General features: G+C 32.6%; 1 protein-coding gene across 19 annotated transcripts in view; it reads right to left on the bottom strand.

Moving 5' to 3' along the window:
- Window positions 1-17500, bottom strand: part of LOC145247280 (suppressor of lurcher protein 1-like) — a 1714203-nt gene that overhangs the window by 421826 nt on the left and 1274877 nt on the right. For 8 of the 19 annotated variants that reach the window (XM_080108885.1, XM_080108889.1, XM_080108890.1 and 5 more), the window contains one exon: window positions 11415-11483. The exons of the other annotated variants lie outside the window; for them this stretch is intronic. In XM_080108885.1, coding sequence (XP_079965011.1) covers window positions 11415-11483 — 69 coding nt within the window. The remainder of the gene's footprint in view (window positions 1-11414; window positions 11484-17500) is intronic. 19 annotated transcript variants of the gene reach the window in all.

The following is a 17500-nucleotide window of genomic DNA, read 5'->3' as shown; positions in this document are numbered from 1 at the left end:
GTGCGAGTGTGAGTTCCCTATGGACTCCAAAACGGCTGGGCACATTTTTTTTATAAACTTGACACAAATGTATATTGTGCCTGGGAGTGTTCTTATATGGGTTTTGTATTGGAATGTCTCCGATAAGTATTGAAAATCAATAATCAAAAGAAGTTCGATTAAAGAAGAAGCAATCTGATTTTTTTTACCAAAGTTAACACTCTTATACAGCCTAACATCGCAAGTACATTTGAGAATTTGCAATGTAGACTACAATGAATTATGGACTAAGTCACTGTGGGGAGATATGTGAGCTTCTTCCCGGTGCACTGGGGTGACTTCCCAACTAGAGCTTACAATCGATCGATTTGATTGAGAAATGGGTGATTTTACCGATTTCGATGAAAATTAAAGTATTTTGTAAAACATTCAATCCCGTGCAAGACTATATATATATATATATATATATATATATATATATATATAATTCCACAGCCAAACAACGTCGTAGCCTACAAGAGCCATGACAGTCAACGAACCGGAAGTCCAAGTATATATATATATAAAATTACTTGTTTTTGTCTTCCCTTCTCAACATCAATTACTTTCGATTTCTTGCCTTGTGATAGCCTTCTAATACCCCCCGATATAATTTGGTTAAGATAATATCGTTTCAATGTTAGCCATCTTAAAACTAAAAATGTCAACATAACCGATCTCCACCCCTGCACATTAAAAACCGGCTTGCCGATAAAACTGCCTTCGTGGAGAAGCAATTAAATAGGTCGTTATATAAACCTTAAAAATGTGAGCCTCTTTTTACTTACTTCCCAACAAGGACAAAGTTAGATAAAAGATCGTTTTTTATTAATAAGGAGAAAATTTCAGATACTTATAAAAGGGCATCCTGGACTGGGACAAAAATAAAAAATGCTTTCGGTCCGGAAGGATTTTTCGGAAAAAAGGTTTAACACTGCAACTTCTTCATATCATCAAGCATTTAAATGTTTGATTGTTTTGCAAAAGAAAGCCCCTGTTCCACCAACGAAATGTTGTATCCCTCTGCCTGGTTTACAACTATTTTAATGGTGGATGCTCTGCTCAACTACAAGCCCTTCTACCCTCTCGAGGAAAATACCCCCGACAAACCCAATAAGCAGCAAAGTCCCACCCTACACAGTTGCGATCCCTAGATGTAAAAAAAAGCCTTTTACTCTAAAAGCTTCTTCCCCAAAACTGCAGGACTTTGGAATTCTCTTCCGGTTTCCTGCTTCCCCAACTGTACTGACATGCAGAAGTTCAAGCGTAATGTGAACAGACATTTTGTGCTAAACTCCCTACATAGTACCCCTGCAACTTTGATCCCTGATAGTAACTCCCTACATCAAAGTGGCAACGTGCCTTGTTTGGGGTGAAAATGTAATGTAATAATTGTTATATGTTATTTTTTTTTCACGAAAACGGGATGAGACAACAACAACTATGGAAGGCGGTAATTACTGGGGATAGAGTTACAAGATTCAGCATTCCTATCCCTGAAGAAGGACTGAGGATGAGTTGGCTGAAATGTGGTTCAACAACAACTGTTAAGGTGTTGATAACAGTCCGCAAATAAATAAATAAATAAATAAATAAGAAAAGTGTTGTTTTTGTTTGGGACTTTGCAGAACATGATTAAGTTTTATAAAGGGAAAGAAAGAAAAAGAAAAAAATATCAATGTTTGGTGCATTTTTTGGTCAGGAAACCAGTATCTTCAGAGAGCCTGCTTTGGTAGTATCAAACGCCCTAACATTTTTTTACTTCAATTACAAACTCTCTTGTGAAAGTTTCGTTATGTTTAAAAATTTTAGTAGGAAGTAAAATTTTCTTTTTTTTTTTTTTGTTACTAAAACAGGAAATCTTATTTTCTACAAAAACACTGGTTCTTCATGAGCTAAAATTAGAATCTTAGTTACTCAGGATTGTTATCTGCAGAAAGAGCAAATGTACAGTTATTTTTACAACAGTCATTCGTTGACATTCTGTCACAACATCTACTGCCTGATTTTGTTTTGTTTTTTTTTTGTTTTGTTTTTTGGCGGGTGATTAAAAGTTTTCATGAGTTTCAAATCTGAAAATGTCATCTCAGAAGATAGAAGAACAAATCTTAAAGCAGACATACGAAACTAATCTCTTGGACAATTTGTGTGTGTACGTGTATATGTTTGTGCGTGCGTGTGTACGTGTGCTTGTGCATATGTTCATGTGTGCGTGTGTACCTGTACTTGTGTATGTGCATGCATGTATATATGTCTCTGTGTATGTATGCTTGCATGTGTGTGTGTATATATATATATATATATATATATATATATGTAGTCATCGACATACAGTCCTGTTTCGTTGTATCACAACTCATCAGTGTCGTTAGACCAGCACCTCTTCCAAGCCGAGGATTGAACCTAGAACCATCGCGTTGACAGTAGTTCTACCGATCGACCCATGGGAGCGGCGCCCGTAAATAATCTCGCCAACTATCTATTTAAAGAAACATCCGTCCACCACTTTTACAGTGCTCTAACCGCTTTGTTTATAAACAAAGAGCGAGCCTCGCATTTTTCAGCCAATTAAGTAGCGATTGAGATTGATTACTTATATATATATATATATATATATATATATATATATATATATATGTGTGTGTGTGCGTGTATGTGGGAGATTCATATTACATATTTATTATATTATCCTCGTGTCATTTTTCCTCATGCAACGGATATCCTCAACTCTCACTGGCTAGGTGTCGCTTTTGTATATTATCAAACTACTTAAAGATGCCTAACAGAATATTTCCTTGGTCGACAGTGTTAAAGCTCTGCTTGTTAGGAATGGCAGAAGTTCACTGAGCTTACTCCAGAATGATAGCAAAATAATTTTAATTGCTATAAACATAACTGAATTTTTGTTTTATAGAGGTCAACGCATGTAAAGGCCAAGATATATTCAAGGATAAGGATTAAGAAAACTAGGATGAATGATAGCTTAATAAATTCTGAGCACTTTGGGAGTATTAACATTGATTAATAGTACACACTGCTTTTTTTTTAATGGAAATCGCCCCAGACACGGCATGAAGCCATGTAATGTAAGAAGCTAAAAGAAATATTATTTCAAGGTAAAAACAGCAATCCATCCCGTTCTGTCAGAAACATCGCTCATGGAATGTGAGGACTAAAGGACAAAATCAGAGACGGGAGAGTTATGAGGGTGTTGAAAGTAAAGCTTTTCTCCATTTTCTACTATCTCTATTCGATTACTTTTTCAGCAGTCCATGATCGAAATTTGGTAACATTGGATTTGAAGAAGACCAAGTTGTAATCAACAGGGAATCAGTCCCGCGGCAATTTGTTCCATGGGGCAGATGCGCTCGCTTACTGATAACTCTGATGAAGTAACAAGATACTCCTTTAAGCAAGAGTGAAGGAAAAGAGAAGACAGCAGAAAGCAAACTGAAGGTTAGGAAACGACATTGACGAACAAACTTGACAACAACTCAACTGATTGACCACAACCCCCGTAAATGAAAATATATTTATGTCAATTAAGTTACACTGAGGTTTCCGCGTTTCATCCCTACGGGAGAACTATCAGATTAAAATCCATGGAGTTTATGTTACTTACCGGATATTTTTATATATACACCTGGTGTTTAGTCTAATTAACTAACTAATCAGATTGATTGTTATTCTCTCCAACAGGTTAATGTTTCCATTAGCCAATGGCAAGGCTTCTCTCAAAGAAAGTTTGGTCTGACTTTTATTTCTTGTTTTATTGTTCTGATTTTCATTACATGGCAGCATTCTTATGAGACGAGCTGGGTTTTTGATTTGAAGTAGTAATAGTAGTAGACGTTTATCACATTGATATTTTCATGAGAAAAAAGTTTACAATTAATTTTACAAAACAACAAACATACTTCATGCAGAACATTTAATAGATCATGAGCTGAAGGTCAAGCAAGGATTAAGTTACAATGAGATGTAAGTTATTTTTTAGTTACTAAATTTTATCTTTTTTCTAACAAAATAACAATTCTTTTTAGTTATCGATTATTGATTATTTAAAAAAAATACTGATTCCTTTCATAACATCTACATCCTTATGTTGTATATCACCTGTGACGTAACGGATAAAGTATTATGAACAATTTAGTTCTATATAACACTTTTGTGTGTTTTCTTTTACACGGTGGTCACCACTTATCAAGGCCCGGAAGCCACTCAGGGATAAGGGTTATTGCAAGTACAGTACGTTAGTGTGGAGATTTAATGAAGTGTTTACTTAAGAGGGCGATTCATTAGGAATTTGGTTGTGTTGGACTTGAACACATCCAAGTTGTAGTCAGGTGGGAAGCAGGCGGACGGAACAGAGTTCCACAAGCGTGCAGTTCTAAAAAAGAAGCTTTGTTCATGGAATCCACGTTTTGATTTAGGCACAGATAAAGAGTGGGGGAAATTTTTCACAGTGGATTCAGCTAGACGGATGTTTTTCGTGAAAGATTGGCGAGAGGGGGGGCAGAGATTGGAGTTCAGACGAGCACCTGTCATGGAAATAACGATAAAACAAGGATAGGCTCGCAACGTCTCTTCTGTGGGAGAGAGGTGCAGGGTAGAGAAAAGGGCATCCCTCACTAAGCCACGAAGTCTATTTTGTACTCTGTCAAGGCAGGATAGGCTGTTTTTAGCAGCTCCTGTCCAGATATGGCAGCAATATTCCATCCTTGGACGTACTTGGGGGTTGAAGATACTAAGAATACAATTGCGAATTACTTTAGACTTCTACCTGATTATGATTCACGGACTGAGAGCATGTTACCCTCGGGGATTAAATAAAGTACAACGTTTGAAGTTCCATAAAGATACTGATTCCAACTTAAGGATTGGAAATTACATCGACGGAAACGTTGCGAAAATAACACTAAAATGCGAGCAGTCATCTAAATAATACCGTGAATGTCTTATCTATCATCGAAATAGTTTAAACATTCAAAATTTCTAAGTGCTTTTCCCTTTGGAAATAAAATAAATTTCATCAATTAAAAAAATAGTGTACCTTAAGCACGTTAAAGAAATAGTATTTTAATATAGAACTAATTTTAATATAAACTTAACCCATAAAAGATTGGAAATTTTTTTATACATAAAAACTTAAACTGTGAAACTCATATTAACTTTTCTCTCTCTCTCCCCCCCCCTCTCTCTCTCTCTCTCTCTCTCTCTCTCTCTCTCTCTCTACATATATATATATAAAAGGATAACTCTGTCGTGTTCAATCAGAGGTGCTTGAATAATGACTTGCTGCCTATATATATATATATATATATATATATATATATATATATATATATATAGATAGATAGATAGATAGATATTCTCGTATATATGCGCGTGTATTTACATATGTATATATATATATATATATATATATATATAGAGAGAGAGAGAGAGAGAGAGAGAGAGAGGGGATAGATATATTTTTATGTATATATGTGTGTATAAATATTTACATATGTATATATATATATATATATATATATATATATATGTAAATTAAGTTATATGTGTGTGTGTGTGTGTGAACTAAACTTCAGACTGGAATATTTGATATATGGCATAGCGAATACACATGAAACAAATTGATGTCAAAAGCCAACCGATATGTTGGTCCTGTCAAACAACCTTAGTCTTTGCTGTAGAAGATGAATGTCGTTTAACACGACGAAAATATCATTTGGCTTTAGAAAATGTGTTAGTGTTATTTTTACTCATATGTTTAATACTTATTCATGATTCATATGCAGTTGTTCTGTGCTTTCGCCTAACAATTTAATAATCAAAAAATACAATAAAGATTAATTTAACTCGAAGAACCTATCTAAAAAATTGCAAGGTCTGTATTCTGCAAAAGTACCAAAATAAAATGTGTAATCCCGCTCGAAAAACTAATAGAATGGTAGCATTCTTCAATTATGACTGAAAAAAAAACCGAAATTGGCGCAGGATGGAATAACTCATATTTGTAATCAAAGAATGTAAAAATATTCACATAGGAAGTTCACTGTTTAAAAAGCATCGTTTAGATTATAAGTTAAATGTAAAGGCATTTTTTAGACAAGACAAGTGCTATTTTTTCTTTAAATAAACATAATTGTTCATGAAAACTTGCTTTTTAATTCGAATCGTAAAAGATTCTTATTCCGGAAGTGTGTATTTTATTTTCTCTTTTGTACTAGTATTATAATGAACAATTGTGTTTATTAAAACAAAAAAAATGTACTTGTCTGGTTTTAACAATTTAAAAAAAAAATTAAATCCTTATTAAAATATTTGTTTTTCTTACAACTAAAGTTTTATTTCTTTTCCTGTATACGTTTTTAAAAAATGTGAACTTTAAGCTAAACAAACTTCACATCACTAGCAATTTATAAAATGTCCGATTATTGTTATTGCTAAAGTCCGAGGGAAAACTTTTTCGATTATAACAGGAAAACCGAAATCGGCACAAAGAATAACTCGTATTTGTAATTTGTAATTTTAGTTTTTTTGTTTGTTTGTTTGTTTTTTGTTTTTTTTACATGGAAGTCACCACTTATCAAGGCACGGAGGCCACTCAGGGATAAGGGTTATTGTGTGTACAGTAATCAATGGGACAATATCGTAGTAATTCTTAGTAATGGAGATCTGATAAAGTGTCTTACTTAAGGAGCAGTTTATCAGGAATTTGTTTATGTTGGACTTGAAGACATCCAAGTTGTAGTCAGGTGGGAAGCAGGCAAACGGAAGAGAGTTCCACAGGCGTACTGATTTCTCTTACAAATAAAGTTTCACTTCTTTTTCTATGTACGTTTTTAAAAATGTGAAAGCAAATAATAATAATAATAATAATAATAGTAGTAGTAGTAGTAGTAGTAGTAGTAGTAGTAGTAGTAGTAGTAACTTAACCTGACTTCACAATATATATAATGTCGTGTGTGTACTATTGCTGCAGTCCGATAGAAATATGGCAGCCGACCATAGAGAAATTGTATGGAAAATCAAATGAAAGCATAGGACAAACCAAACAACAATTTAACATCAACAATCAAACGACTAACGAAACAGACAATAAAACCTATGGAGAAGAAATATCAATTAAAAAGAAAAGTAAGATTGAGAGAGAGAGAGAGAGAGAGAGAGAGAGAGAGAGAGAGAGTTAGCAGATGAGAATATTAATTAAAAACTGTGCCGTAAAACATACATAGTTTTGACAAATATGAAAGTGTATATTTCGAAAGGCAAGTTTAAACATAGACATATTTTATTGAAAACCAAGAGCAAAGTCATGTTTATAAGTACCCCTACCTTTACTATTACATAACAGTTACTTTGTATGTACGATAGTTCGTTCTCCATATGTTCCGAAACCACTGAGCCTATCTTGTGCAAATTTCGCACAAATTTAATTTATGTCTGGCAGTGTTCCTAGATCTGTTTTGTACAGAAATTCATCCGATAAGTATTAAAAAATTTTTAAAAAATTCTGATTTTAATAGTAGTCTTTCTCTCTTATAGATGAAAAATAAAAATTTTGCAGAAGAACATTTTACGTTACATTTAAGGTGGCTTCGTGGTTGGGTTCGAATCTCCCGACCGGCAGGAATTGTAACCTCCCATACTGATGATTGCGTAAGTATAAAACACTAGTGTCTGTAGGTACAAAAGAATAGTTATTATATATCAATAATCTTTAAGAATATTTAAAGATAGGCTCTGTCTGGGAAATATAAACTAAGAGGCAGTCGACTAGCGTTTATGCAACGATCACGATTTTCGACGTTCTAACACTTTGGATTTTCTATTGTCTGCGCCCGAATTGTGCGTTTATTAGTTATTAATTCTCTTCATTCTCGTGGCCCAGGAGTAAAGGCTAAACAAACAGTCAAAGGTGGCTTTGTGGCTGAGTTCGGATTTCTTTACCAACAGAAATTGTAAACTACCTACACTGATGATTGCGTAAGCATGATCTACACGTGTCTGTAACTATAAAAGAATGAAAATTATTTAATTATAATGATATATATATATAATTATAATTAAATAATTTTCATTCTTATATATATATATATATATATATATATATATAACTACTTCATTTATTCACATAAAATTAATATACGAAAGTATAGATTTATGCGTAGAGCTAGTTAGTAATTTATAAAATATATATGGCGATTAAGCTACACTGAATATTCGGCGTTTCAACCACTCTATGATTCCTCAGGCTTATGCGCGAATTCTGTGGTTGTTTATCGTTTTTATATGGTCGTCTTCTATTGAGGATTTAGTTAGCCAATCAGCTTTCTAGTATCCACCGCGCCCATTCCTATCACCCAATGGGCATACATTTTATCGAACAAGGGATCTGTTTTAAAACTAGGTTAGTGGTTTAAGGCAGACATTTTTTTTTTTTAGTTTATATATAAATATACATATGTGTACATACATATATCGAATCCCGAACGAGAGTCGGAGCTTCTAGCCGTTACGCTATTCGGCTTCTGCTAAGCGGGCAGTGAATTAAAAATGTTTTGACATTGTCCAAATACCTAAGCTCAATTTGTTTACACAAATAGCATCGCTTAATACGCTAATGGTAATTTGTATATCACTTCCTAATATGCTCAACCCAAGATAGGGAGAATTATATATATATATATAGTTTCCCTGAAGGATTAAAAACAAGACCTTCCAAAGGGCGAATGAACTCTTTTTCTGGGTCAACGGCCAACTAGCACCGTGTATATTTGTGTGTGTATATGTGTATTGGGGTGGAGAGGGCTCCCGTAAGCCGTGGTGAAGGCAACCTTTCTAGGAGAAGCAAATCTCTGATTTAAAAAACCATAAAGCGGAAGACCAGTACCCGCATTAAGCTGGTCTGCAGTTTAATTTGTTGCTGGCTATCTTGCTCTTGCTTGTTGCTGGATCTCAACATTTTGAACCGAGAGAGAGACTTAGCTGTCGTACAAAGCTAAGACTCTGTAACATCATATTTGTATAGATACTCCCTCAGGCATTTGGGCTCATGGATTTTAAATGTCTGAGGGAGTGGCACTCGTCTGACAAGACGTTGCAATCATCATATATATATATATATATATACACACACCAAGTTAATCAAGAGGGAAAACTCGTGAATTAAAACGAGGGTCGTTGCAAAGGTAAGGTCTCCTATTTTTTTTACTCAAAAACTAAAACATTGAAGAGCTCCGAAAAGAGAAGAATGCTTCAAATTGCGATCATAATATGATAACACTGTAGATAATAATAAAAAATTATAATCATTTTAATTATCATTTTAATAGTTTTCCTCCGAATACAACTTTAAGTCTATGCCACTTTAATTTTAAATCATGGCAACCCGATATACAAATTCTGATGCATGTATACCTTCGACAAAGCAATCAGACTGTATATAGATGAAATATCTTTTGATTGTCTTTTTAAATGAATTAGAATCTAATGTTTGATATTCAAACGCTAAATAAAATTAATTCAGAAAGAAATTCCAAATAAATTAAACACTATAATCAAAGCGTTAAAACAAAAAAAAAAAAAAATCCGGACACACAAAAAGGGAGGCGACGTCATATTAAAGTACGTTAAATCTGTTCTTAATAACAGTTTAATCCTTGGAGGAAAAAACGGACTATAAACATGTATTAATACTAGCATTCAAAATGTTTATTGAGAAGATCAACGCTTAATATTCATATTTTCTCTTATTTCCTTACTTGACGCGATTACGTTTAGCTAGATGCAAAGAAACAATAATAAGATGAACGAAAACTGTTCTAAGTTTTTTGCGATTCGGAAAATGAACATTTCCGCTGAAGATTTCATTTTCTATTCTGGTGTGCTTCTTTCCCATTTGCCAGGGACCTATTGAAATATATATAGATGGTCTACAATTTTTGTATATTTTATTTGACTTATTGCATTCTGCTATTCTTTTCATAATAAAATTGGTTCATTTAGTTAAAAAAAAACAACAACATACATTTGTTATGAATAAATGCACATTATAAAAACTTATAAAAATAACATTGTTCTTGGCCATAAATAAAACATGCTACAATAGGTGCATTTTATTATTCAATATATATATATATATATATATATATATATATATATATATATATATATATATATATATATATATATATATATGGCAATGTTTAAATAGTGCTGTCAGCAGAGAACGGTAGGAATATTCTATATAAGTGTCAAAGAAATAAATTTATGTCATTGTTAAATAGTACTAAAAGAGGAATCATATTCATTTAAAATCCAGTTATTGTTATGCATGCAAATTTGAAAAACATAATGCTTGAAATGTGTCAAAATTATTTTCATGAGCTAAATTAAAACAAAATGGCCGCCAAATTTGATGTAAAGTCATGTTTATCTAAAAATGAAGCTCGGATTTTTATTCGAAATTATTCTTCGTTTAATTAATAATTTTAAATTAGAAATATTTAACAAAACCAAAAACGTTAGACCATTTTTAATTCCTGTTTTGCTGCATTCTTCTCTGATCGCGACCTTTAAACATTACCATATATATATATATATGTGTGTGTGTGTGTGTGTGTGTGTGTGTACAAATTTTTCAGCATTTGTTTCGAAAGTGCTTAATATAAAGTAGAACTTAATACTGAATTATTCTTGCCTTATTCCCTGATTTGACTCTTAAACATTACTCTCTCTCTCTCTCTCTCTCTCTCTCTCTATATATATATATATATATATATATATATATATATATATATATATATATATATATATATATATATATATTGAACAAATTTATCAGTATTTATTTCGAAGTGCTCAAGTCAGAGTAAAACATAATAAAATCCTAAATTTCTTCAGGCCACTCGAAGTAACTTTACAAAATCTAGGATTGGAACAACATAAAATCATATACTAAATTGTAATTGCATTTTTCTCAAACTGCAACCTTTAAACATCACCATGTATATTATGGACAAACCTATTCATTTTAAAAGTGCTCAATACACAGTAGAAGTGAAATTATATATACGTTTAAGTGGGTACGCAAGTGCAGATGTGTTTCAATCCTAAATTTCTTCAGGCCACTCGGAGTAGTCTTACAAAATCTAGGATTGAAACATATCTGCATATGTGCAAACACTCTAATGTATATATATTTTATCACACACACACACACACACACACACATATATATATATATACATATAAAAATAAACTTCAGCTCTTTAGTGTATACTATCTGAAATGCTAGTGCAGTGTTTGTGTATACTTATTTTACCCAACTTAAAAAATAGTCCGTTTAATGTTCGTTGCAAGCAGCCATTGGAACAAAGGATATTTACCTGAAGCAGCATTTGTATCACGCATTTTAGGTTTTGCAGTAACCGCTTTTTCGTGCGTATCTCTCACACCTGCCAAACGGGGGAGAAATGGTCATAACATAAAAAAAAAATTTACTTAATAGAGCAAACGTTTATTTTTTTTTTCTTTCTTTCCAATAGATAAAAAGGTAGATATATTACAAAAAAAAGTAATTCTATCAAAACGTTATTTCTAGGCTCAGGATAGCAACTCTATTCTGTATATATCCACGTATATACATTAAAATCCACTTCTGAAAATCGGAACTGAGCCGAATCAAGACAGCAGGCCTCGAACATATGATTACCTCATCGCCCTTTCAGATGCGACATTATAACAATAATAGATCATAAATGTGGATTTTTTTTTGCTGCACTTTCATGGATTATCCAATCAGCGGGGTCACATTAATAACATACTAGACGTTTTAATAAATAATGTATATAAACATCCAGACGAATAATAATGCACATTTGATGATCGGGTAATCCTTGAAACGTCAGTAAAGTTTTAATCTAAGCTACACAATATTTTTTTTTTAAATCTGTGTGTTGGTGTATATAGGAGTACGATAATAAACACATAAAGGTACTAGTTAGAGCAAGACAAAAATTAACACAATAACATGCTTATATTGATTCAAGATTTCGTTTCTTCGTGAAAAACTTTCTTAATAGCAACGGAATATCGAATAAATATGTTTATCGTTAATTGTTGCCTATTCTAATTAGTATTGTTTATATATATATATATATATATATATATATATATATATATATATATATATATATATATATATATCTTACTCCCATATATACAAAAACACTCTGTCCGAAATTTTCTTTGTATCTTTTACTTTTAAACACTCTTTCACACATCTATTACAGGGTGACCAAAAAAAAACCCGGCCCCGTGTACACTTTACTAATTAGAGTTGGGGCTCGTTTTTTGGGGTCACCCTGTATATATTTATTAGCAAAAACTAATATAGCTAAATTAACTTCCTTTTTGTTAAGTTTTGTAAAAAGCAAAAGAGATTATTCTGATATCTATTTTATGTATATTATATCTTTTGGGCTACTATCTTCATCTTGTTTTGTTTAACTAAACATCTTAGCCAATATTTTCTTTGGGGAAAAGGGTAAGAATGTCGAACAGCAATTCATGCTCACAACTCTTATAGATGCTGGTGCAGTGCTTTCGTTTACATATATTTTACTAATATTAGAATTTTCGCCAAACCCTGTAAGCCTACAAAAAGATAACAATTCTTAAATGCATGAATATAGCAATTTTAATTATGGGGGATGAAATCAGAGAAAACGTGTCCAATAATAAAATAAAAAAGGCCACTAATGAAATCAATAATAGGTCAGTACTAAAGTCTCAGAAAAAAAGGCCAAAAATAATATTTAAAAAAAGTCAAGTAATGAAATCATAGAAAAAAGAACAATAATAGAGTTAGAAATAAATGCCCAGTAATAAATTCAACACAAAACAATCCAGTAATAAATTCTGAACACAAAACAGTCCAGTAATAAATTCTGAACACAAAAGTCCAGTAATAAATTCTGAGCAAAAAGTCCAGTAATAAAGTCTGAGAAAATATACCAATAATAAATTCTGAGCAAAAAAGTCCAGTAATGAATTCTGAGCAAGAATTTCAGTAATAAATTCTGAGCAAAAAAAGTCCAGTAATAAATTCTGAACAAAAAAAGTCCAGTAATAAATTCTGAGCAAAAAAGTCCAGTAATAAATTCTGAGCCAAAAAATGTCCAGTAATAAATTCTGAGCAAAAAAAGTCCAGTAATAAATTCTGAGCAAAAAAGTCCAGTAATAAATTCTGAGCAAAAAAGTCCAGTAATAAATTCTGAGCAAAACAAGTCCAGTAATAAATTCTGAGCAAAAACGTCCAGTAATAAATTCTGAGCAAAAGTTCAGTAATAAATTCTGAGCAAAAAAGTCCAGTAATAAATTCTGAGCAAAAAAGTCCAGTAATAATTCTGAGCAAAAAAAGTCCAGTAATAAATTCTGAGCAAAAAAAGTCCAGTAATAAATTCTGAGCAAAAAAGTTCGGTAATAAATTCTGAGCAAAAAAAAAGTCCAGTAATAAAGTCTGAGCAAAAAAGTTCAGTAATAAATTCTAAGCAAAAAAAGTTCAGTAATAAAGTATGAGAAAAATGTCAGTTTTTAGAAACAAATGTAAGAATTTACCAGTCAAAATCACGTCTACAGCAAAGAGTTGTCATCTCATTTTGTGTTTTTCTTTCAGAAGTGCAGTGGAAAAATATCCAACACTCTTCCACCAGATGTTTTTTTTTCAAAAGAAAACTCCGTACAAAAGCCATGATCAAACTCTCTTACTTGTTTCCTGTAATCATTGTTGACTAAATGGGTCGACATTTGATGACGTTAGTATTTACAAGGAATGTATTGTTGTCGTTTCACATACGTATAGCATTTCAGAATAGTCATCGATCTTGTACTGACCAGTCTCAAGGTTGCTTAACTTTGGTAAACTAACGAGAACAGATGTTTCGACGGAATCTATAGTGGCTGAGAAATAAATTCAATTCAAAGTTTTTGTTCGAATATTTAGATTTGTGAAATTTTGTCAGTTAATATTTGTTTGTTGTTTTTTTTACACAGGAATCACCACTTATCAAGGCCCGGAGGCCACTCAAGGATAAGCGTTAATGGGTATACATTAGTCAATGTGATTATAGCGTAGTAAACCTAAGTAATGTGAATTTTGTAAACTGGATTACTTAGGAGGACGGTTCATCAAGAACTTGTTTACGTTGGACTTGAAGACAGTCAGATGGTAGTCAGCTGGAGGCACTTTTTTTTCTATGGCTTTATTTATTTATTTTTGTTTTGTTTTTTTTACCTGAATTCAGTATATTACTTTTTTATGTTATTATTTTTTTTAAATGCAATTCAAAAGAGTCGGGACAAATGAACTCGACAACCTCAAAGGTGTATGAAACTAAAAAGAAAATTGCTAAATTAAGAATCGTATTAGTTGCAACACTGACTTTATATCATTATTGGTTCTAAGGCCTTGCCAGATTGGATCATCATTTGACAAGGCCAAAAGCCACTCGAGGACGAGGAGTAATGAGATGGATATTGTCAATTGAAAGATGAAGAATGTTGTGAGAGAACCGAAAATAATGAATGGAATGAACAAAGTCCGATTATTTATGAGTATGGTTTTCGACAAGTGAATTCTGACAATGGATCTGAAAACGACCACGTTGTAGTCTGTAGGAAGGGGGCATTCCGTGGTAATGTGTTCCACAGATGCAAAGTTATAGGAAAGACATTCTATGTGATGCTAGTTGCTGTGATAGGACGAGTTCTCGTTGTGAATGCCATATAGGAAGAAACAAGAGATTGGAGCTCAGTCGAGTTTTTTTTTTCAGACCATCTGATTTCACCATAATAAAAATTCATCAATACACATCGCTAACCCATTATCTATACACCACCTCTATGTTACTATATCATAAGAGATTGCTTGAAACCTTTTTTTAAATCATTAAATTTAAGTGACTTAATAAAATGAAATTAATATATAAATGATTCCAATAACAGCATGAGTGCCGCTTGAATTTATTTGTAAAGTAATCACTCAAGTTAAATTGAAGCAAAATAAAAAAAAGAAAGAGTGAGACTACCACCATCAGGTGCAGTGTAAACAAACAAATTGGTGGAATGCTACACACAAATCCATAATGTTTTCATACATACAGCACCTTAATACACGTCGGCTCATACTAAAATCTCAAATCTAATAGGTTCCACACCATCGGCCAAGCTCCAACCTCTGTCCCATCACCACAATTCTGCATCCCTGCGCCTGTTTTGCAAGTACTTTAATGGAATGTGCTCCGATGAACACATAGCACTTGTGTCCTCTCGATGCACATACTACCAACTAATTTGATATGCAAAAAAAATCTCATCCCCTTCACTATTGAGGTCTCTAGATCGCAGTGGCCTTCTAATCTAATAGTTTCTTCCTTCAGACGGCTAGATTTGGAAATCTCTTCCTGTTTCCTTCTTCTCTGTCTGTACAAACCCGCAGAAGTTTAAATGTAATGTGAACAGACATATCGCTGCTCACCTCGTCACAGTTCTCTGTTAGACACAATTCCAAATAGTAGCTTTTTACGTCCGAGTGGTAAGATACCTCGTTTGGAGGGAAAATAAGTATTAAAAAAAGGCTTGTCCTCTCAAATAGTCACCTGGTTAGTGTTCAATGTTGCTTAACTTTGGTAATAATCTAATAGGAATCGGTTTGTCAATGCATATGTTGCATACAGAGGCAACCCTGGTTGATTCCATTCAGTGCAACTAATTAGAATAACGTAATATATTCAATGTATGGAAGTCATAAAGGAAAATGAAATTAGATTCTTTTTTTTTTTTTTTTTTTTTGCAATCCACAAAGATATGAAAAAGTTGTCAAAAAAACAAATATATAACAAATAAATGTTATCAAAGGCAAGATGAGTTACTTTTCTACCTAACTGAATAAATTCTTAGTGTTTTTATTTCATGAAAAATGTGTAATCGGTTCGAAAAACAAATAATATTGAACGCTAACAAAGAAAAAAAAAATAGGTGCAATGTCTCTTTACATCTTTGAAGCCTAGATAATCACTTCAAAATAAGAAATAAAACAAAATGGTCTTAGAAACATTAATGTCACGGTAACATTTATTGGGTGGGTTTCTACCACCATTTTGTTTTATTTCTTATTTTGAAGTCTTTGCCGAGACTTCAAAGACATTGCAGCTATTTTTCCTTGTTCTTTTGTAGCGTTCAATGTTACTTGCCTTTTCGAATTTAATAAACATTTTACATGAAATAAAAACACTAAAAGTTTATTCAATTTAATAGAAAAATAACTTATCTTGCCTTTGGTAACATTTCTTTGTTTTATATTTGTTTTTGTTTTTTGGCAACTTTTTCGTACCTCTGTGGATTGTAATACAAACCCGAAATTAATATATGAATGATTAAGGAAAATAGACAAGTGTTTAAGCTTAACGACAAGCTACCACTTGTATTTGCTGTGAAGGCATAACTAGTGCTAAATTTAAGCATCTTGTATAGGTATACTTCCTGTTGTCTGTTCCTGTTCAGGAAGTAACCAGGAGTGATCTCCTATAAACATGAAGTAACCAGGGATGATCTCGCCATAATAGGAAGTGACTAAGGGGTAATCTCCCATGAATAAGAAGTAGCTAAGAGTAATCTCACCTAAACAGGAAGTAGCCAGCGGTGATCTCCCCTGATAGCCATATATAGCAAAGACATGTTAGCAGCCATTTGTTTTTGGTGTGGAGTTCAGTAACGAGCTCGAAGGACACACTTTCTAACTTTATATATTTTTATAACAATACACTAAGGTAATTTCATATTCATATATACGTTATCACCCTTCACCCATTTTTAGAAGATTCATTCGCCTAATTCCTAAAACTTTAACGATTAAAAAATATTTTTTTATCATTTCATCTGATGTTGTCTTTGTGTTGAACTTGAAACTAAAACTAAAAGTCACTTTCGTTAGCATTTGGAATAATCCAAAATGTCCACATTTTTGAGAGTTGGATTTTCAAAAACCGATTTGAATCGAAACTTAGGGAGAGAAGAGCCCAAAGGAAAACAAAAAGAAGATATTGGCAAAATTGATGCACGATAAACAATGATATATAAAGATATTGCTCCAAAAGTTATATGATAAATTTGCTTTTAGAAAGCGTGAAATGTTAACTAAACCTCTTTTATGTAATTAGCATTACATTTGCTATAGCAATTAAATGAAGCTTAAAACAGAACAGCGGAAAATGATATTATTAATACTAAAAATAGTAATAATTGATGTTATTCACTCGCTAGGAGTTTTTGCACAAATCATCATCAAAGATTTATCTGAGAACAACCGGTGGTGTTCCATGGAGTCTGGGTGACATGATGTCGATAGAGATTTCCAGTACTCTCCACCTCTTTTGATATCCTTTGCAAATAATTTGCAGTATCGCAACAGCCA

This window comes from Euprymna scolopes, chromosome 25 (assembly GCF_053919585.1).
Source record: "Euprymna scolopes isolate OS-2025 chromosome 25, ASM5391958v1, whole genome shotgun sequence".
Lineage (NCBI taxonomy): Eukaryota > Metazoa > Mollusca > Cephalopoda > Sepiida > Sepiolidae > Euprymna > Euprymna scolopes.
The sequence above is the reverse complement of the archived record's forward strand: the minus strand, read 5'-3'. Positions and strand labels throughout refer to the sequence as shown.